At 34.3% G+C, this 23,089-nt stretch overlaps 2 protein-coding genes across 3 annotated transcripts; one reads left to right on the plus strand and one right to left on the minus strand.

Annotated features, from left to right (window-relative positions):
- Positions 1-607: 607 nt before the first annotated feature.
- Positions 608-8,612, plus strand: LOC110711867 (SNF1-related protein kinase regulatory subunit beta-1-like). Of its 2 annotated transcripts, XM_021890311.1 has the most exons (5): positions 609-1,265; positions 1,347-1,417; positions 5,542-5,717; positions 5,780-5,942; positions 8,014-8,612. In XM_021890311.1, the coding sequence occupies exons 1-5, from the start codon at positions 1,229-1,231 to the stop codon at positions 8,332-8,334; spliced, it is 768 nt and encodes a 255-aa protein (XP_021746003.1). In that variant the 5' UTR covers positions 609-1,228; the 3' UTR covers positions 8,335-8,612. The 2 variants fall into 2 exon arrangements, with proteins under 2 accessions (XP_021746002.1, XP_021746003.1); XM_021890310.1 differs by having other exon boundaries at positions 608-1,417.
- A 2,938-nt stretch (positions 8,613-11,550) lies between these two features.
- LOC110711868 (calmodulin-7-like) lies at positions 11,551-14,106 on the minus strand. Its single transcript, XM_021890312.1, has 2 exons — positions 13,922-14,106; positions 11,551-12,281 (listed from the first exon to the last, which is right to left on the minus strand). The coding sequence occupies exons 1-2, from the start codon at positions 13,995-13,997 to the stop codon at positions 11,908-11,910; spliced, it is 450 nt and encodes a 149-aa protein (XP_021746004.1). The 5' UTR covers positions 13,998-14,106; the 3' UTR covers positions 11,551-11,907.
- Between the last annotated feature and the right edge of the window lie 8,983 nt (positions 14,107-23,089).

The raw sequence follows: 23,089 nt of genomic DNA on the forward strand, positions 1-23,089 counted from the left end.
ATGGTGAGCTAAAAATTTGCTCATGGACATTTTGGGTGGGCATAAAATTTGCTCGTGCATTACAATGGTGAGCAAATGATGCCAAAAAATGCTCATGAGCATTTCTGAAAATGCCCAAAACTTGAGCATTTTTTAAGATGAATAGTGCTCTAGTGGGCCCCACAATTTGCAATGGTTATATTTTTTGTAATGCAAATTCTGAAATAAATATTTATTAAAAAAAAATTAAAATTACCAACGGTCATAAAATTTAATTCTCTATAAATAGACATGCATTTTAGTATATTTTGGTATAATTTCAGAAATACCATAAATCCTCCATATTCTTTATTTTAACGATAAAAACGACACAAATAAAAAAAAATTAAGTTACACAAATTTAGACTAGTTTTTATTTATTTGGAGTAATATTGTTAAAATATAAATAAAATTAATAAATAAAGAAGTGTTGTGTAGGAGAGAGAAAGTAATGGTGGGGTATTGAAAAAGTAAGAGAGAGAGAGTAGTGGGCAAGCATTTATTTTGCTCATCATTGGAAGAGAAATTGTGAAAAAAACTTGCCCATGGGCAAAACAGATTTGTTGAGAGAGAAAGTGGGTAGAAAGATAGTAGGTGGGCATTTTTTTTGCTCACCATTGAGAGTGGTCTTGTTAAGTATTAACAAAATGGAATAAAAACACTTTATTTATCAATTTTTTTTTATATAAGGACCTTTATCATAAATTCGACCATTTAAAAGGATGTTTCTGTCAAATTTCCACAAAATAATTAAAAAAATAAAAATTTTAAGTCAATTTTATTTTATCTTTTGGCTATAGTTTTTTTTTTAGGCAATCTTTTGTGTACAGTTGACCATGTCATCTCGTACATATCCTCTTAACTTTTTTCAAATCTTGTAAAAATTAAATTAAACTAAATTTAAAAAATAAAATAAAATTATACCAACCACCGTCTTCCCCGCCGGCACGTCATTGTCTGTAAATCGCCGCATCTCACCACCCTTCTTCCCTTTCTCTCTCCTCCTTTCACATCTCCATTTCTCTCTCCTCCTTTTTTCAAACAATTCTATCCAAAAATTATCACCCATTTATATTGAAATATATGAACATACCATTTTAGTCATAGTTCAATCTGATCTTATTCACAGATCTCTTAATTTATTGAATCAAATTTCTGGGATTTGATTGATTTGATTGTTAATTTCTGGGTTAATTTCAATCAACAAGAAATGGGTAATGCAAATGGAAGAGAAGAAGAAGGTGGAGGTAATATTAATATTGGCAATGTACATGATTATCTTACTACGAACACGAACCCAATTACAGTTGGTCGAATTACTTCTTCAGATTCAATGGGTGGTAATACACCCCCTGAAAGTCCTCGTCGTTCGGTTTCGCCTCTTTTGTTTACTCCTCAGGTTGGATCGCTTTTACCATTGATTTTATTTTGTTTGAAATGTTTATTTTTATCTGTTTTTGATTGAACTTGTTTTTGTTCGGGATTTAGTTGTCGCGTTACTAGTTCAATATTGGTATATGAGAGTTAATGGTTATCATCTGACGGTGATGGCTTTTGCTTTTGATTTTATTCTGTTTTCCTTGTTAATGTTTATTTATTAAAGTCGGGATTTAATTATCACGTTACTAGTTCAAATTAAGGTATTGACTTATGAGAAATAATTCTGGTCGGATGGAGGGAATAAGTGTTTTGAACATGATGATGACTTAAAATTTGAAGTTATTATTATTGGCTCATGATTAGCTACAAAAGACGATGATGTAGACGGCGTTTTTGAATGGAGGTTTTGGGTAGGAAGATCTTAGTAAAGTGATCTAGTTGACATCCTTCCTGAAACCTGTTATTAGTGTGGTTTTTTTGCTAGTGTCAGTTCACTAAATTAATATTGTCGTTTTAGCATTTTACCTCAATGTTTGATGTATAACTATACGTGATGAAGGCGCTCTAATCCATGCTTAAATGGCCAAAGATGAGATGAATTCTAAGATTTGGAATCCTCCTTAATAAAGTGAGTGTTCCACAAGTGCTCTGTTCTCAAAAAAGCAGATTGCTTTTAGTATTCTTTGGCATTTAGATTACGATGGCTCTAGATTAATGTGAATTTATTCTCAACCAACTAATTATCCAGCTAGTGCTACTGTGTCTCTCAAGCATTATTGGAAGTAAATCGTAGCGCAGACCAAGTATGTGGTTCTTTTTAGGTAACCATGATTTTTCCTATTATCTTCCAATGTTCAACACCATGTTTCCTAGTGTATCTAAACAAATTACAATTTAAACATTGCTTCTTGTTTATTGCAAAGTAGCCAATGAGGATTCTTTTCGGATTAAGGGTTAGTTAGACACAAGTCACACAACCTCGTTGTTATAATGTACATCCCATTTTCCTTATTCATTATTGCCCTAGGGTAATCTTTGATCCCCAATGTCTGTAGAAATTGATGAACTTCTTGTCATTTGTGCTCGCAGAAGGAAAAAAAATAGAGGCGGTCTTTTTTCCTTGTCTGTGAGGGAAACAAAGGCCATTATTTTAGTGCATGTTTGGTATGAATCTAGGAAGTAAAATGTAATTGAAACAAATAAGAAGGGGAAAGGGTGGTGTTAATTGTTATCATAAATCATAAATAGCTGTTTGGTATAATTAAGGAAATTAATCCCTTGTATTTGTTACTGTAGGGTTGAGAAAGGTTATAAGTGAGCGGAAATGTTTATCCTTAGAAAATGGAGTCTATAACCCCACCACTCATACCATGCAATAGTTGACGAAACGGTTAATTCTAAATACATTATACCAAACATGCTCTTAGTGCATTGGCTCATGCTCATTTTTTTGCGAATATCTTTTATGTAATCTATTGGATTTGTTGTGTTTTTTGAGTTTGTAATGTAAGTTATAAAATTTAAACCATCGTATAGTAAGGCATCGTTTATTTTGATTACAGCACTATATAAAGATGTATCTGTATGATATGATCATTGTATTTCCTTATTCATATACTACTAAGCCTGGGCATTCTATTCATCCATTAAGTGTAAATAGTCTCACCTTTTGGAGCTGCTGTTATGATTATGGTCCCTTGCAAGAGTGATAATGATTGCTTCTGAATTGTTAACGAGGACAATATTTTGCAATAAAGTCTGAAATTATTATTTTGATCTTTATACACAGTATTGTGATTATATTTGTGCTATTACTACGAAGTATTATTGTAGCTGTCATAGCTTGATACTGTGATTGACCTCCAAACTTAAGTGTTTCTGAAATTTTTTAACACATTATTACTCAGACAAAGGCAACCTACATATCTTGAATCTACAATGTTAAATATAAAGAGAGCAAGCCATCTTGTTTCTCTTTGGCAGTGGGCTACTTGATAATCCTACACTCCTACGACTCCTTTCCTGTTGTGTTACAAAAGCTTCCCACGGGATTTAGTATGCTATTGATTTTGGTTATTTGAATTTTTACATGTGTTTTGCACTATTGGTTGTGGTTCACTTTGCATTGACAGTTTAGTGAGCTATTAGATAACTGCGTCACTCTCTCCGTGGCTCTGTGCCTTAATAATAGGCCATATATGTATTCTAGTTTGTTCCAATATAATAGGTCACAATCTAAAATTATTGAAGTTTCCTAGATTATCCTTTGTGATATGAGTTTCTGAAGGATTCTACATTTCTACATAGTAGGATAAAATGGTAAACATTCAAAGATGAATTGTAGTTATGGCATTTTTAACTCTATTATATAGAAAATAGCCCAGAGTAAAATGCGGTGGAGAAAGTATAATTTAGGGTCAGAGGGGCTGGAATTTAAAAACAAAGAATATTATTCTTTTATTTTTTATTTTTTTTTTATTTTTAGCTAGTTGGGTAGAAGGAGACTTGTGAGCATAGAAGAGCACGTCTAAGCTGGTATTTTTAAGCTTGAGAAGAAACTTTTGTTTTGTCTTTGAATATCACCTATCATGTTCATAGAGTTTGTTAAGATTTGCAATTACAGTAATTTATCGTGTAAGTGGCACTGCATGGATATGTCATATTGTGGTTTGCAGCCATTTCATTGTTGATTAGCAAAAGTTTTCCACTGTGTCTCTGAAATTGAAGTGTTTGTGAAAACACTGTTTGTATTAAACTTGAAATTATCCTTTCTAGTACCTTGTTTGTGAATTTAATTCTTTCCTATAAAGTGAATTTTAGCAGTATCAAAATGCTTTGTGGCTTTAATAACAGACTATGCCAGCCAATGTAGTTACATAGAGTTTTTGATAAATTTTGAGACCATGTTAATATGGCTATCTATGGGATAATCGACTGAAAATCCTTTACTTGGAAACGATGCATCCTACATTCCTAAGTAGCATCCAATCCCTTGCAAGTTGAGAGTTGATGCAGAACAGGTAGCAGCACTAGCAAAACTAAGCATATTACTAATCCAATCTGCATTGGATTAATAACAAATCATTTAGCTAATGCTAACAAGCTAACCTTATTAGCAGGAATTAAACTTAATCTGCATTTAGATAATTAAAGCATTTAGATAAAGCTACCAAGTCAGAGGTAGGACAAGGTGGGGCTGGAGCTTATCTACTTTGATTAAAATCTTAAAATTTTTATAAAGTCAGAGGTACAACTGTTACCAATTACGCCCTACCTCTCAAGAACTGTGATTTAATACGTTTGTTCACAAACTGCCCTTATCTCATTTCTCAAGTGGTTGAATTGAGATGGAGAATTTTATGAAAGAATTAATCTACAATATTTTCAATTTTGGAAACATAAACGTTGAATAAACCTATAACACGCAACACACTTAAGAGTTTAGGAGCTACTGCTTTTATAGAAATCCCACCATATAATGGTAAATATTGGACCACAAACCCCTCTTTATTTTTCTTTAAAGTAAAACCGACTAACTTTTTTAAAAATTAGTCCAAGAATAGGACACTTATAGAATTGCTGTATATATGATCCTTTTTTTGAATGTTGATGTGTTTGAACTGTGTATTTAACTGAGCTGCATTGCATTCATTGTCAGCTCACCTGAGCACAGCCCATGAATGTAGTGCAATGAATAGCAGCAACAGTACCACGCTTCATGCAAAGCATGTAGTAAACCTTATTCTTGTTATGAATGTTAAATTTGTATGCTGGTTGTGGATGACTTAAGATGTACAACTGTACAAGAAATTCCCTTCTCATGAATTTCTGCTTTTGGTGGTCCCTTTTAATTATTAATCTATCATAGAGTAGTAATTTGAATAAAGCAAATGACTTCTGCCATCAATGTTATGATGATATGCTATATCTTGAAAGTATTTCACATTAGAGGACCATTGTTTCAGATGATATATGGAGTTATTTCCACAATTGATGACTTATGGTGACCTACTACAGTAACAATCCACAATCTTCAGTGTGTGGCTATTAATATTTGTATTTATCAGATTAGGCTGCTTATCAAATGATTGCTTGAACATATGTCGTAACTGCAAATCCTAATGTCACAATAATGTTTTGCAGCTTCCTGTGGCTCCTTTGCAAAGGGATGATGGCGCTATATTTCATAATGATATGAGGACAGAGAGGCTTGGAGCTGTTGATCAGCCTCCTGAGAAAGGAATTCCTGCGGTGATCACTTGGAGTCTTGGTGGCAATAATGTTGCCGTGGAAGGATCGTGGGACAACTGGATATCAAGGTAATCATTATAGTGGCTATGCTTAAAGATGGTTTAATGTGATTTAATTATGCTTTCTGCAGGAAGATTCTGCGAAGATCAGGCAAGGATCATGCTGTTCTTTTAGTTCTACCATCCGGCATTTATCATTACAAATTTATTGTTGATGGTGAGGCACAATATTCACCAGATCTGCCCCATGTTTCTACTGAGATGGGACATGTTTGTAATGTCCTTAATGTTCATGTAAGTATGGCTTTGAATTTGGAAATTTTCTCTGGATGGCACTGATATGTAAACATTGATCTGAACACGCCAATAATTGGATGGTGGAGGCATATGCACAGTGCCCACTGTGCATTAGATGAACATCAAGCTTAAATCCAAAGAACATGAAGGCTAAAATAAAAGAACATATATGACTCAAAAAAAAAAAAAAAAATTAAATAAATAAAAGAAAAGAACAACATATACTCCACCAATGAACATAACTCCAACATAATATCATCTTAATTATAGCTCTTAGGCTTCATGTTCTTTGTTTTTAGGCTTGATGTTCAACGCCAATAATTTAGGCTTGATGTTCAACGCCAATAATTGGAGTTAGTCTTCATGTAATTTGTTTTTAGGCTTGATGTTCAACGGATGCATAGTGAGCACTATGCATCGCCTCCACCATCATGTTTGATTCTATTAACAAGTAGAATAGTGAAGGAATTTTTTCCGAACAAAGAGCTTATGGCCCTATGTGCAAATAAGATAATTAGGTTCTGATTATAATTTTAGTTTTGGAGTAAATATTTTTTTTCCAGATGCTTCTGTGCCCAGGAATGTTGAGGATGCGTAAAGTTGACGACAGTTGTGCTGGACCTTTTTCTTAAAAAAACAATAGTCATCAGCTGCTTCTGTCAGAGCAGTTAGAATCTCATCTAGTGAAGATAGATTATAGATATCTTGCCAACCATGAGAAAATGAATAAAAGAAAATCCACTAAAGAGATTCCACATATTGGTGTGCTCCTTTTGTCCATCAATATACTCAAATTTCAAATTACCATGTTGTAAGATTGGCTTGAAACCAGTCAAGATGTAAAGGGGTCTGATAGGATTCTCATTAGAAACTGGAGCTTATAAATGAAACCTTGAGCACTCTACGCTTAGCTGCTGCTGGCGATATGATGAATTCACATCCTCCCTTTTCCCTTTGGCACTAACCTGTATACCTACGAAATTTCTTCCTTCTTCCCTTTCCCCCTTGTTTTCAATCCCCCTCCCCCCTTCCAAAGCTCCCCTACCTTCTCTCCTTTCCCATTCCACATCCCCTAAATTTCCCATACCATTTCCTTTCTTCTCCATAATCTTTATGGTCCTTTCTTCCACCTCTGATCTAGACGTGCAACCAATTCTAGGCGCCTCATTATGTTTCATCTTTGTCACCTAAATCTTCACATTCGGGAAGCTGTTGGCTTTGCTTTCTTCATCTTATTTCAAGAACTTGTTCAGTTATTCTTACTTAAAGTGCACCAGACCATTGCAAATATATCTTCACTTTATATTTCTAAAAATTATGAAAATTATGTATTAAGAAGAATCTAACAAGACTCCTATTGATAATGTTTATCTTATATATTAATGTATAGATAAGGCCAAGGTTCAGCGAAATCAGACTAATAGATCAGACTAGACCTGACTAGACTTTAGGAAATTCAGATTAGAGAAATTCAGATGAAGAGAACAAAGCCTAAGACTTTACTCTGTTTGGAAGACAAGTACTCTCAGTATTGTATATGTTACATCTTTATGTGAGGGGGGGAAGGGGGGCTGGGGAAAGTTGGAGAGATAGCAACCCTATTTTAATGTTTTGTTTCTCCCAAATCATAAATGTCTTTAGTGCCTTCTTATGGTGGACCATTGTTAATTACAACACATATGAAAATATTGGATGTAATATCTTTTATGGGTATATAGTCTCTCCTTTTGGCCCGTTTGGTAGTCTCTTTTATGGGTAAATGTCTTTTACTAATGGCGTGTTTAGTGCACAGTAAACTGATGGTTAAGTCATGAATTTTGGCATAATTTCTTGGCTAGACCTCATGCCAAAGACTTTTGAAATACATTCCATCTCCAAGTGTTTTTATAATTTATCATTCTTCTAAAAGGGTAAGGTTATACTTTTGGAGAAAAACGTACTCTAAGTAGAATTTTTTTAATATTAACTTCAGTATTCATTAAGTAATTAGAATGCTAACATGGAAATATTATTGTGGATTGTTCAGATTTTAAATGGTCTTAATTTTTATGTTGATGTTCATTTGCAGGATTATGTACCGGAAAATCTAGACAGTGTAGCTGAATTTGAGGCACCAGCATCACCAGAGTCAAGTTACAATCGTGAATTTCCAGGAGAAGATGATTTTGCAAAGGAGCCAATGATAGTACCACCGCAGCTACAGCTAACAGTCCTTGGTGTTGAAAGTTCAGATGAAGCACCCTTTTTGAGGCCCCAGCATGTCGTGTTGAACCACCTTTTTATAGAAAAAGGTTGGGCTGCTTCTCAGTCTATGGTTGCGCTTGGTCTGACCCATAGGTTTCAGTCAAAATATGTTACTGTTCTCCTATATAAGCCAGTAAGAAGGTAAAGATGGCCAATTGTTTTTCCTGTTTTTTTAAAATTCTGTTTGTTGGATCCCTATCATATCTGTTTCTTTTTCTGGCTTTTCCCTCTCCCCCTCGTTTTTCTCTTTGGATGGGTGTAGTCAATATACCCATCACCATGTAAGTAAATGAACGTGTGAAAGTTAAACTGTTAATAGTTGAACCCATACAAATCTCAACCTTAGTCTTTTGTTCTCTTTCCTTGCGGAAAGACAAAGTAGCGAGCAACCAGTGTTTTATGCAACTGAGTCAATAAGTTTCATAGGTTTCTCGAGTAAATCGAATCTCCTTCTTTTTTTTAAAAAAAAAAAAGTAGATCGTCGAAATTTTTTAACCCCCTTCCTCCTCATTACCCTGGACCCATTTATTGTGATGTCAATTACTAATATTCTATCTGTTAATGTCATCTAGTTTAGGTTAGACGAGCTTGATCAGCTCAATGGATAAGTGACTTGGGGATATATTTGTTTCAGTATATAGGCTGAGGCTGTTCTATTCGGCTTTTTTTTTTTTTTAATGTCTGAACCTATATTATCTGAACTTATTTTGTCTTAAGTCAAAATGAGTTATACTGAACGGGGCATATACCTTATCTGCTCTTACTATGCTTTAGGTTAGGTTTAGCCCGATTTTGGTTTGATTTTGGCAATTTTGTACGAGTGACGAATTGCTGCTATGAAATCAATTTTAGTCTACAATGAAGGTCAAAGTTTGACGCCCCAATAAAATAAAAATATAACCAATCGATTAAATTAGATTTAGCTATTTAGTACAGTACAGCAACACCAGAAGTGCAGATTCAGTAATCAGTGTTGAACTGTTGATCTTGCTGGTAAGTTCTAGCAGGAGGAAGTGTGCTATTGCTAGCTTTTGGTCACAAATTGCTGCAGCAGCTGTTCGTCAAGTTGAATCTGTACTCCGAGTCTTCTAACTCATTCTTCGACCTCTTATCTGTAGGTGACATCTAATTTGTGAGAAACGCCCTCTACTTTGTCGAAACTTGAATAATGCGTACAACATACGAGCTATTTTAAATTGAAATTACTTCGTATATTTTATTGTTTAAACAAGTTCTGATTGAGAGGGAAAAAAGAAATCAAACGAGAAAGATAAAAATCAGAATCTGTTGCCTAATTATCAAAATTAATGTGATACACAGACATGTAATCGTAACTAATGAAGCTATGTACCTTCAATTCATATGATTTCACCTTAAACGCGTAATGCAATTCCTTTGCTTTATAATACGGAGTGATAGAATACATCTTATGAAATTTTTAAAGGAATGAGTAAAAACTAACCCTTAAAATCTCTTCTTTTTTTGTTTATTATTATTTTTTTTCATAAATTAAATTTTGTAAGTGTTCAACTTTGTGAAAAGCTTGGGAAAATAAGATCAAAATAAAAGTGTGACCTATTATTTAAAGACTGTTGTAGTGAAAATGACAATGCAAGATTAAAACTAGAATGAGATATGGAAACGCACTTTCTTTTGGAACAACACCATGATTTACAACAATTCCTCCAGCTACGCGATATCCTTGGCAGCTTTGGTGGCTGTTGAGCTCTCATCTTTCTTTTCCTGTATTGATTAAGCAAGAGTGTATGCCATGAATCAGATCAAACTCTAATTGTATTATAATCTATATACTAGGGTAGCCACTAGTAGAATTATTTCTCCGTTCTCACTCGACGTTTGCCACAAGATTGACCCATATTCATGATGATAGAGGACACAGAAATGTGGCAATTTTTCCAATGGGGTTAATCATGCATAAAGAGAAGAAATAAAGAGAAAAGCAACTAAAGTTTCAGCTTCTTTTACAGTCTTCTACGGGTTTTCTCAACTAAGTTAATTGACATCTACAAAAATTGAGTGAAGGGACAAGTGGGGTAGACATAGGAAGTGGAGGAGATAGGATCGAAGAAGAGAGAAAAGTGAAGGGTACGACAGTAATAATTAGACCGAAAGAGGGAGAAGGGAGGAGAAAGAAAGAGATGTGACATTGTGTTAATCACTTGTTAAAATTACTCTAATAAAATTATTTTGAAGATTATATATACTACCACCATATTGTTGTGAGGAAAATTTTGAGGAATTTTCAAAAATCATATCATATAAAAAGAACTAAAAAGGGAGATACTTCTAAAATCATTATATTCCGAGTCCTTTACCTTAAGCTTAGAGGCCATAATAAAAGAAAACATAAAAATAAAATCAAAGCCTCAAAGGAAGAATAGGAAGATTATTACTATCTATCAACAACTATCAATCATAGATGGCATCATTGCGCAAGTTGATGTTCTTTTAGGTAGTTGGTGAAGAATATAGCATATCTAAAGAAACTTTTTAAAAAAAAACCATTAGATAACTAACATGGCAAAATAAGCTGTTTTTAAAAAAAAATTAAAAAAATAAATAAATTGTTGGAGAAAGTAAAGTAGTTTCACAACTTATCATGACCAAAGGCAAGATGTAGTTATTTAATGATTAACTTTGAAACCTTTAATGTCATGGTCAAATATTGTAAGGGTAAAAAAAAAAAAAAAAAAAAAAAAAAAAAAAAAAAAAAAAAACAATTAATCCTTATCAAGAAAAAGGTATAAACCCTCTAACAATTACACCAATGAAGCCTTGACCTAGTGGTTAAGACTAAAAGTCTTGGACACGTGATCATCAAATCCCTCATTTGGACCAATTTGTAAATCTCGTCTCGCGTACACATTAGCTACCTAGAGACAGTGTGATAGCTAACCATTTCGAAGATGCGCAAACTTTACTCTGTTAGACTTTAGAAGAAAAAAGAGTCGGTCTTTGCATTTGTTGTTCGGTATCATATATCCTAAGATTGATGCCATTTTGGTCTAGTGTTACAAATTTAAGAAGCTGTAATTATTTAATGGTGATTTTTATGAATCTAATGATATGCACAAAGATTTAGCATCTGCACAGACTTTTCTGCAAGCACACATGTGCCCCATATGCTATTAGTATTAAAATTTGTTAGATTATACTTAATTAAACTGAATGACAGCTTTAATCACATAATTTGCACATCAAAAATCTAAATAATTGGTTTCTTTGTCTAGAGATGTTGGGAAACCAAAATCAAACACTTATAAGGGAAAAAAAAAAAAAAAAAAAAAAAAAAAAATAATAATTAAAATAAAAAATCTTGATTTTGAAATTATAAGCAAAATTTAGTCAACCAAAAGCCAATAAATTTGAATCCAATTGTTCTAGGTTCATAGTACCAAAGATGAAAAAACCTTAAATAATAAGATAAGAAAAACACTATTAACCCCAAAACTTGTAGAACCCAGGACAGGGCAAATAAGCATATATAGCAAAGAAGATTTACCTACACAATAAAAGCAAGAAAAAGGAGATGAAACACCAAAAAAAAAGACTATTAAAAATAATAATAATGATAATAATAGTGCCATATTATGAGTTTGACCTAGAGGGGATAGAATTTTGGAAATCTCATCAAGCTTATCTTCCCTGTCCTGTAAATTAATTCAAGGGGGTTTTTAAAGTAAGACTCGGTGGATTCTCACTTGGCCATCATAACCTTGACAAACTCCTCGTAGTTGATCTGACCATCACCATCTACATCAGCCTCACGGATCATTTCATCAACTTCTTCATCGGTCAGCTTCTCACCAAGGTTTGTCATCACGTGACGAAGCTCAGCTGCAGAAATGAAACCGTTTTGATCCTTGTCAAAAACTCGGAAAGCTTCTTTCAGCTCCTCCTCTGAGTCAGTATCCTTCATCTTCTTGGCCATCAGGTTGAGGAACTCTGGGAAGTCAATTGTTCCATTTCCATCAGCATCTACTTCATTAATCATGTCCTGTAGCTCGGCTTCAGTTGGGTTTTGTCCAAGTGAACGCATCACGGTTCCGAGTTCCTTGGTGGTAATACAACCTGGAGGAAAATACACATTAATTACATCAATGGAATGAAGTCGTCACAAATTTAGACATATGCAATAACCAGAGAACAGAAGTCAAGGATAATAATGTATAACAAGAAACCTCATCATCTGTAAAAGCAAGGAATTCACTCATTAAGCAAAAAGGAAAAGAAAAAAACAACCATTAAAGAAAATAAAGCTAAGCAAAACCAGATCACGGGAGCTGTCACGGGCAAATAATAATATGATGAAAGAGGATATGAGATGTATAGTAGGTGGTCAAAAAGAGCATGGAAATAATTCAGATGTAGATGAAACAGTTCAGCGCCTTTCTATTCAAATCACGTAAGTCAGGTTCTTGTAAAGCCATAAGTTGCAATCACAAATTCACAACACACTACAGGACCAAATGCTTATGTATCATTTACTCAAGGTGCACACAATTAATCAAATGAATGCCTGAATATGTTATACCGTTGAGAATTGAGACATTCTGAAACATAAAACAGCGACAGATAATCAAACTTGAATGGGTGAACTACAGAGCTATTGACATATTGACCTTTAAATGCGCAAAACTACCAAGTCTCGGGGCTAAATATTACTTATGGTAACAGTTGACACATATGGTTGACTGGTTGACCTTTATTATCCCCCTTAATTCATCACCAATGTACAACGAAACAAGTTCTCACATAGATTTTAGACATTGTCATCGAGGTACATTTGATCAACTCCAACAATTATCCGGTGGCAATTCAGCAACCAATCTAACAATATCATCTGTCAAAAACACCAAGAAAAGATAGAAATAATGACATTCGAACATCCACTTCCTCAGTTCCTCCCCTTCCCCTCCCCAACCCAAGGCCAAACATCAAGTCCTCCCCTCCCGCTTCCCAACATAAAGGCCAAACATCCAATTTCTCCCATCCTACTCCCCTACAGACAGGCCGAACATCCAATTCCTCCCCTCTTGCTCCCCAATAGAAAGGCCAGAAAACCGCCTTTTTCCCACCCCCTCACCAACAGAACGAGATAAACAAAATATTATAAGCAATCATACCAAACAACCGATGGTTGACTACCTCATCTACAGGTAAAAATCCTACCAGAGAAGCTCAGCTCCTCGAAACACATATCGATATGTCAGCTATTAAAAGAATTTTGGCAAACTTAGGGTTCATAATTCGAATTTTTTACTCATTTTCAAAAACATCCCACAATAGCTTCAACAAATCACAAAAATGGCAAAGAAAAACCATTCAATTCAAGAATTTCATTCTCATCCAATCAACCCTGTTGCATTTGCTTCCATATATAACATCAAACACACCCGTAAGATTAAGCAAAACCAATTACATATATAATTCCATCAAATCCCACAAATTCTCCAAACTAATCATACAAAATCAAATCAAGTATAAGATCTAAATCAAACAAACAATCAACCAGATCGAAAACACAATCAATTACATTATCAATTATTTAAAATCAGGGTAAAAAAATCAAAATCAAAACAACCCATAACAAGATCTGCAGAAAACAACAACATTTCAAAAACCAATCACAGATTAAATTATCAAACGAGTCAAAATGATCAGAAAACCAAAATCAACAAAAAGAATGAAGATAAAAGAAGAATTCAAACCATCGCCATCCTTGTCGAATAGGCTGAAGGCTTCCTTGAATTCAGAGATCTGATCGTCGCTGAGTTGATCAACCATTGTTGATGTAAAGCGAGAGGAAGAAGAAAGAGATCGTGAAGGGAGGAGAGAGAAAAGGAGGGCAAGAGAAAGAGAAAATGGGAGTATGTGAGATGGATTGGAATGAAAAAGAGGAGAGGGTGTTTATATAATGTAAGGAAAGGAAAGGTAACAAAACTCGGGGCCCAAAATAATATGTGTATTGTAAATGGAGTTTCGAATTTGATTCTTTAGCCCATTTTGTGTGTTATCCTTTTCTCTCACTTTCCCCCCATTTTTTTAGATGCTAATCTTTGATATGGAATATCATTGCAAAATGGATTTATTTAAAATGTTTTTATCAAAATAATAATAACAAAATAATGATGATGATGAGGATTCATGAGAGGAACATACACTCACTCCGAATGTAGATTTGTATGTTTAATTTACTGTTAGAATTTTGATGCTATGACGGGGGTTTTTGAGAATAGTATGTAGTTTTAATTTTCTGGAAATATAAGTTGTTCCTTGATTTGATATGGCATATAACACATGTTCACCTTGATAAGAAGTTTTTGGACTCCTACTTCTGAAGTAAGTAGATTCAATTATGTTGGCAAAGGGTTTTGGTTATAAATGAAGAAGTGATTTTTTAGGGTAAGTGTAGATTTGACTAACCAAAATAACTACTTAACATTCAGGTTACCAATAGGTGTTGATTGTCAACAGGCAAGGCAACACTGAATACACAATGATGCCATCAGAATACAAAAAATAAAAAAAGCTAGGGCACTAAAGCAATTTAATTCTTCACCTTCAAGCATTTGGTGTAGGGAATCATTTACAACTGTCTCACAATAGTTACAGTAACTTGCTAATATTATTATAGTGAGTTCTTCTTGAATTCTCTCATTCCAAATCAAGTATGCAAAAATTAGGATTTTCATTCTATAAATAGTCTATGCCACTCTTGATTTTGAATCGTGTTTACTATATCTCCATATGAATGTTTGTCGTCACTAGTGGAATGTTCAAATAATTTGGTCAAAATTGGCTTTAATGCCTCATTTTTGGACCACAACAAAAGGCAAAACATTTCAGCACTTGGTAAAATGATTTAATAAACTTAAGCTATAACATTTAATGACTTAAATGCGAAGGTTAGTTCATAAAACTAAAACACTTAATGACTTAAATGCAACGGTTAGTTCATAAAACTAAAACACTTAATGACTTAAATGTTATGGTTAGATCTTTACAGTTAGTTCGCTATTACCGTGTCACATAAGATTCCTATTGAATTTATCTTTTAATTCAATATAGATGTTGTTTTTTTTTTTTTTTTACAGAAAAAAGTCATAAAGAACATTAAATTTCATTAAATAAAGCTATACGATATCTACAATTAACGATAATGAAAATAGATTTTATAAAATCAAACAAGAATTAATCAAGGAAAGGCTAAGAATCCAAATACATAGATATAACACTTCGGCACATTCTCGATTCGTTGTCTCATACAACTTTTTGAGTAGATCCGTCGCTGCTTCATAATTTTGTGAGAAATAAAATTCTTGTGCCGATTTCGTACAAATCCGAGTCATAATCAATCGTAGCCCCGCATAACTAGAGACCCTATTAAGCGCAAATAAAACCTTGTCTTTCGAAGGAGATTGAAAAAACCTTGTATTTCGAAAGAGATAAACCCTCTCTTTTGAGGGAGACATTATTACAACCTAAAAAACAAAGAAATCGTAAAAGATATAAAGATTGGGGTTTTCCACCGGTAAAATCCGATGGAAGCCCCTTCAAAATTTAACAATGGAGGCTAGAGTTTAGGAGAGAGAAGAGGCTAGGGTTTTTATTCAATACATACGCTTTTAATTTTACTCAATAACTATACAACAATTTAAAAAAATAAAAAATAAATAAAAATGAGTCCTTTCCTTAACAATGCAAAAGAAAGAAGCTTGGAAAAAAAAATTATACCAAAAAATAATTGTTTTCAACAAGAATGTAACTTGTACAAAACCATCTTACTAGCAATGAAACTTTTAGAAAATTTCCCACAAGAAATTAGATTAATACGGAGCATAACACTACATCTTTACCTTATAAACAACCTGTTCACGGATCATAAATCTATATAGGCCTTGTTCACTTCACCTTAAAAAATAATATTTAGTAAAAATAATTTTAGTTCGGTAAAAATAAGTTCAGTTCAGTAAAATTAATTTCAGTTCAGTGAAAATCAGTAATTTTAAAGAAGAAATATAAAAGAGAATCAGTAAAAATAATTTCAGTTCAGTAAAATTAATTTTAGTTCAGTAAAAATAATTTAAATTCAGCAAAAATAATTTCAGTTCAGTAAAAATAATTTCATTTCAACAAAAATAAGGTGAAGTGAACGAGGCCTTAATCTATATTATTATTAAAACTCCAAGGCAAGGAGTGGCATTCCGTCATGTGTAACATCTTTCGTTCCATTTCGCCACATCATTTTTTTTCAACTTATAAACTTGCCACATAAGCAATTACATGTTAATGATGCATCAAAAAAAAAAAAGTATTTTCTCTCAATTCAAAGTTTGTAACCGGCATTATTTATAACGGTCTTAATTGTTGGTCTTAATTAAGAATTGAACAATTATATTATTATTGAATTGCTTGAATTGGAGCAGTCTGTAAAGATTGTAACCGATGATCAATTGTCTATCAATTGGAATTCTACAACTGAATAATGAATGGGTGAGGGATTAATGAGTAATTAGTCAACAAATTCATCCCTATAAATAACAAAACCCAAAGTATAATTGTTGGAAACGATTCACTGACCCTCTTGGAACAAGTTTTTTTGGTTGAGTTTTTTTATTTCTTATTTGTTTACAACCTTATTTGGCCTAGACATGCAAAAGGTGAATTTTATTATGTTCATGTTTTTATACCTTTATCAATGCAAATAAACTTTAGCCTAGCTGTATTGGTTTTACAATTCTTTTACAAGCATTTTGGCTTTGATAATTGTGTAATAATTAGCTATGGAGTATATTTTGTCTCGGATTCCATTGATTAGGTCAATATAGCTAATTGGATGTAAAATATTCATATAAAGCTTTAGTGTATAAACTTCACTATATATTATACTATGTAGCTAAATGCTTATATTTTTTGGGTACTAGTGTACTATTAGTACATCAAATAAATTGACGGGAGGGTAGAGATATATTAAAGAGTCAAATCACAAATGTAGGTTTGAAAAATATAATATTAGTGTACATCACTATTGAAAGGAATGGTGTCCTTCGAAATAGTGTATTATTCCGATAGAAGGTTCAGAATTAATTAGAAAGCCAATAATTCAGTGAGGTCAAGTGATCGGAATGCCTAGCCGGAGGTTGCTTCCGATCAGTAATATTAATGAATAATTAATATTACAGCTTAATCTTGACTGAACCCTTCGGGTCACACCCAATCGTGTAACCAAACCGAAGCGACGAATTCATCCGAAGGATTAAATGAGTCGATAGAGAGTTTACGAACTAAGACGTTGGATTCCGAACTTAGAGCGTCGAAGCCGAGCGTCTTAAGTCGGGTCGAATTTAAGAACCGACGAGACGAAAAAATCAGTCAAACAACAAGTCAACGTGCGCGAAAGTCCTAGCTTCGCGATGGCCTAGCCAAGCGAGCGCTAGGTAGGCTAGCATAGCTAGTCAAGCACCTTGCCGCAAGGCAATGCTTGGCCGCAAGCCCAGCATGCATCGCATGCATTGGCTGGGCAAGCTAGTCGAGCAGCCCTGCTAGCAAGGCGTGGCAGCATACCCAAGCATGCATGCGGGCTAGCAGCAGGCCTCGCAAGTGAGAGCATCGCGCAGCGCTAGCAGCCCACGTATGCTAGCGAGGCTTGCCAGCGTGGGCTGTGATGCTGCTAAGGCCGAGGACGCGCGCATGTGTGCGGGAAGGCTGGCAGGCCCAGCCAAGCACCAGGGCGCCAGCGAGGCATGCCTTGGCGCGCAAGGCTGGGTGCTAGCTGGTGCCTTTTGATTAGGAGGGTTGTGAGGGGCGGTTTGTCTTGGGGAGCAAGGGAAAGTGGTCCTTCCCTTGTGGTCCTTACCTAACCCCCTACTCACCTCATGCCACTTGTTGTTTGATGATTGTTTTGGCTTTTTAATTTAATTTGAAATTAAATTAATTATTAATTTTGCGTTTTTACCTTACTATCCCACATTGAAAGATGATGGGAATTCTTGGGAACAATTCCCTATAAATACCAATCATTTGGCATTGGGATTTTCACTTGAGTTGGTGAACTCTAAGGGATCTCCAAAAGCGATAAAACCTTAGCTCGTAAAATCTAAATTATTTTTGGTCTAGCCCCGTCTATGTTACGGGGTAGGGACCAGTTACGATTCGGTAGCGAGAGTGTGAGCCGTTGGAGGTTCTTGCACTTGCGGAACTTGAAGCTTTTAAGTCCGAGCTCAACGATTGAGGAAGGACGCTACTAGGGTGAGCATTCTTTCTCTCTCTTCTCTATCTTCTCTTATGTTTATGTTTATTTGCATGTTTTTATTTATGTTGTAATTATTATGCATGCGATCCAGTTATCGGGTTTTGTTTCCGCGCGGTGTTGGACACCGCAAAACCCAACAGCGGTATAAGAGCCTCGTGCATTTAATTTTTACAACTAAATATTAATTAAGGTGATTTAAAATGGATTTAAATTTCTGGTTGTGCTTCCTAATTAGATTAGGAGCTCGTTTTTAATTGGATTAAAATCGTATTTATGCTATTTTTGGCTTACAAACTCCAATTTTGACTCAAAATTAGTGAATTATGAGTGGAATCGACGTTTTAAATCATGTTCTATCCACAAAGTATTTAAAAATGACCTTTCAGAAGCCAAAATCCACCCAGAAAGTGGTTTTTCGAGGGGTTTTCCGTTTTTGACAAAAAATTTTAAATCTTTAAACCTTGATTAATTATGGCATGCAATTGTTGGATTATGTGTTTGATTATACCATTAATGTTCTGCAATTTTAACCCTCATTAAGCATGTTTATGAAGTCATAATTGGTGCTTAATTTGATTAGCTCTTATTTTCACATAAACTTGCAATTTCACATTTTTGCAAATTAATTGCTTGGAGTGTGAATGTTTATGGTGAAAATATATTTTTGAAGCCCCTAAAATATTAAAGATTCAATCTTTAATGGTTTTTTTGGTTGGATCTTAACTTTCTAAAATCCATATTGAACAAATTTTTGGTTTTAATCGTTTTTAAGTTGATTAAAGTCTTAAATGTTCATACTTGTGCTTGAAATATTATTGTTCTTCATATTGAAAGATTACAATATTCAAATGTGCACAAGTGAGTGTTGGATAAAAAAAAATTATTAGATAAATAATTATTTATTCAACTATTTTGTCAAATCTCATTATTAATTTATGCGGTTAAATTAATTGTGAGAATAGCCCTCAATTTTTGTAGCATCAAGTTGTGCCAAAAATATTTTAAAGAATGGTTCTTGAATTAATTTCGGTTTGTGCACTAAAATTGAATTTAATTAAGTTAGACTTGTTATTTTCATATTGCTTAATATTTAGAATGAATTTAGAATGAATTTCTTTTTATGTCACACACAAAATTGGAATAAAATTTCGAAGAGCAAGCACGTAAAACGAGGCACCAAGCCTCGAGCACAACCCTCGGCTAGCTGGGCTGCTTGCGCAACCCGCATGTGGCTGCCGAGGGAGTGCACCGTGCTGGTGCGTGTGTGGATGCGAGCAGCAACAACTTGGTGCGGAGATTTGCGTGCGTGTGGCGTGAGGTTGATGCTGCTAGGCAGTGTGCAGCTCGTACAACGTAGCATGGGCCAGCACATGCATGCGTGCAAGCACGCTGCTAACGCTAGCGTAACGCAAGCTAAGACACTGTTAGCGACTAGCAGGTCGCTTGACGCTGCTGTGCTTACGCGAGCAGCACCCACGCATGGCTGCAGGGCCATGGTGCCTAACAAGCTAAGCCTCGTGACTTGGATGTTAAGCACTCGGGCGTTTGAGGGGCTCTGAATTTTGTGATTTTGCTTTTTTTTTTTTTATTTTAATCAAAACGAGGCTAGGCCTCGGTTTTTGCCGGCATTTGCACGGCATTTGCAAAATAATTTTGCAAATTTTTGGGTAACCGACTTAATTAATTTTAATTGGATTAATTTTAATTAAGTTGGATGTGGAATTTACTAGGAGCTTCATTAATCGTTTTGAGCTATTATTATTGTGTTAATTCACATAATCGGATAACAACTTTGACTAGTTTTAATTAGGCGCGTTAATCGGATTAACCACCTAAGTTAGTTACTAGTTTGCGCGTGTTTTGCATTGTTGCTTAATTTATTTTGTAAAATGCTTGGGTCATTCACTTTAGAAGTGAATGGGTGAATGGAATAGATATTCTAATGCAGGTTTTACAAAATGGCAACTAGTGGGGCTCGACTAGGATAGTAAATACGGACTATGTTCCATTTTTGTATTTTTGTAAATCTAAACACGGACTGCGTACCGTTAAGTATTTTTGTACTTAAATTATTTAGATTAGTCCTAGCTTTTCTAGTAATTGCATAATTGGTGGTGATGTCTTGAAGTCTGTGTTTCTAAGAAGACGAAGCCAAGAAAATGCAATGAAGGCCCTTGAAGATTCAAGTTTCAAGGGGTCATGCTAGTTTCCAAATGCATCTCTATTTATGCCCTATATTTTTTACTTATATATAATTGCGATATTAGATGCATGTTTAGGATTTCAAATGTTGAATGATTAATTTAGTTCATTTAAATCAACCAACATAGAAACCCTAACTCCCATAGAATATTGAGTTAAATTTGCTATTCCAAAATGACATTTATGGAACTAATGAGAATAGTAATGGGCTATGCCAAAGCAAGACATAACTACTTTCCTAGGGAAGTAAGGTATGTTGGTGGGCTTGCCAAAGCAAGACATCATATACACGTTAGTTTTGGTTAAACTCAACGATATCAGTAAGGAGTCCTTAGATGTCGTGGCAATGGAGATAAATGTCAAGAAAGCATTAGATGAGACGTTTTATAGAACCAAGAGTAGCTTAGTGGTATTAGCAATTAAATTGCTTACCTTAAAATATTAAGTGTTAAGACAAGCCAAAGCATGCTTAATCACTTTTTGATTTTTGGGATCTTGGAATCGTTTTATTCTCACCTCATTGGGACAAATTTATAAATGTGTGAATAGAACGTAAATAAGTTAATTGAAATTGCTTGGTTGCATGTATTTCAATGCTTATTATGTTATCTTGATAAATGGTGATACTTTGCACTTATATTTATAGAATTCTAAATCAAATTTTAATGTTTCCAACGATTGGTAAAAGGAAATCTTTTGAGAATGATTCTCAAGGAAAGAAAAGGCATTTCTAAAATACAACTGCTCATAAATGACTTTTATAGCTTAGTCCGAAAGGACAGTTGGACATCATGTATTCAAAATACTAGGTAGTTTTGATAAATATGAAGCATTGAGATGAAAAACTCAAATTCTCAATAGTTGACAACCAACATATCTTTTCGCTTCATACACTAATGAGTAGGACTTATTGATGTAGTAATTCAAGTACGAATTAAAGGAAAAGATGGAACTTTGTTTTACGGCGCATCAGATGCTTAATTATGCCTAACAATGTATAAAAGTGAAAACACTTAAAGAAATGGTTCTTAAAAGTTATGAGATGATGTATGATAAGAAATATAGGAAACAAGGAACATTGGAAAGGAATTTGAGATTCCAATTCTACCTAAGAGTTCATGTTATCGTAGTTAAACTAAGCAACTCATTATCTTCACAAGTATCGAATACTGCTTGAGTGTTCCACTTTTAAAGTGAACTCAAACCATTGAAGTTAAGCAAAGTTATTGACTTACAAGCTTGGAATGAAGCAAGTGGTGCTACATCGGTTGTAAGGTCATCTGCTTTGTTTAAAGACCTTTTAAAGCTAAAGGCTGGAACAAATAATGGTTATTGTGTTCCATAATCAGCAAATGATCCGTTTACACATGGAAATACTCACATTCAAAGTAAAAGAGCAATAGTTGTTGGTTTTATTTGAATGACATGGTTGTTTAAGCCATGAGTCAAAGATGCTTGGTTATAAACAAACATTTATCTAACATGAAAACTCACAAGGTTCAAGTCATGGACATGATTTGTGTTCCAAACATCTTTAGCAATGTCACATCGACAAGAACATACTCAAGGCTCTATCAGATAGACTCTTGAAATTTGATCGATTTAGAATTATTCTAAGACAAGCAGGTCTTACTTGTTAAAATCGAAAAAGAAAAGAGCTATTGTGCTTGGTATAGACAATTGACTGCAAAAGCTAAAGAGGATTCCATTACTTCAAAGTTTTCACAAAAAATTTGAAAGAATATGACCATATTCATCAAAGTGAATAAATTGGATCTTGAGTAGCTCAAAAGTTCAGTGAAGTATAGAATCGACTTGGCAAAATATCAAAACGTCTAGATTAGATCGAGCGATGTTTGCTTGAGCCAAGAGTGATCATATCAAGGTTATGAAATTGGAATTTCATAATTAGCTCCACAAAGAATATAGTATGTCTTGACGGAGGCCTCGATGCCATTTGGAAATGACTCGAATGATGATGGATCACATCCCTTCCTATAAAGTCGTTAAAGATTTGCACACGTGTTACACTAAACAAAATTGTCAAAGCTAAGAAAGGACACCATATTCAGTTATGGATAGAAATAGTTTCTAGCGTCTTTTCAATTATGTGTCTAGGGCTCTTAGCTTAATGGGAGCTCATTGGCTCAATGGGAACTAAGTGGCTCAATAAGAGCTAAGGTAGCTCAAGTGGGAGCTAACTGTTTGTTTCACAACAAACTTTTACCCAAAGACAATATACATGTCTCTTTATAAGCATTCATGTGAGATTACGGGCATTACTTCCACAACCTGATTGAGAACATAGTATTGTTGCTCTAAGTGGTTTCATTCTGAAAAATAACACAATTCCAAAACGATAAGTGAGAGGAAAATGAACTCGATGACCATCGAGACAACAAACTAGAAAGGAGAATCTTGG

The sequence above is a fragment of the Chenopodium quinoa genome, unplaced genomic scaffold (assembly GCF_001683475.1).
Source record: "Chenopodium quinoa cultivar QQ74 unplaced genomic scaffold, ASM168347v1, whole genome shotgun sequence".
Classification (NCBI taxonomy): Eukaryota; Viridiplantae; Streptophyta; class Magnoliopsida; order Caryophyllales; family Amaranthaceae; genus Chenopodium; species Chenopodium quinoa.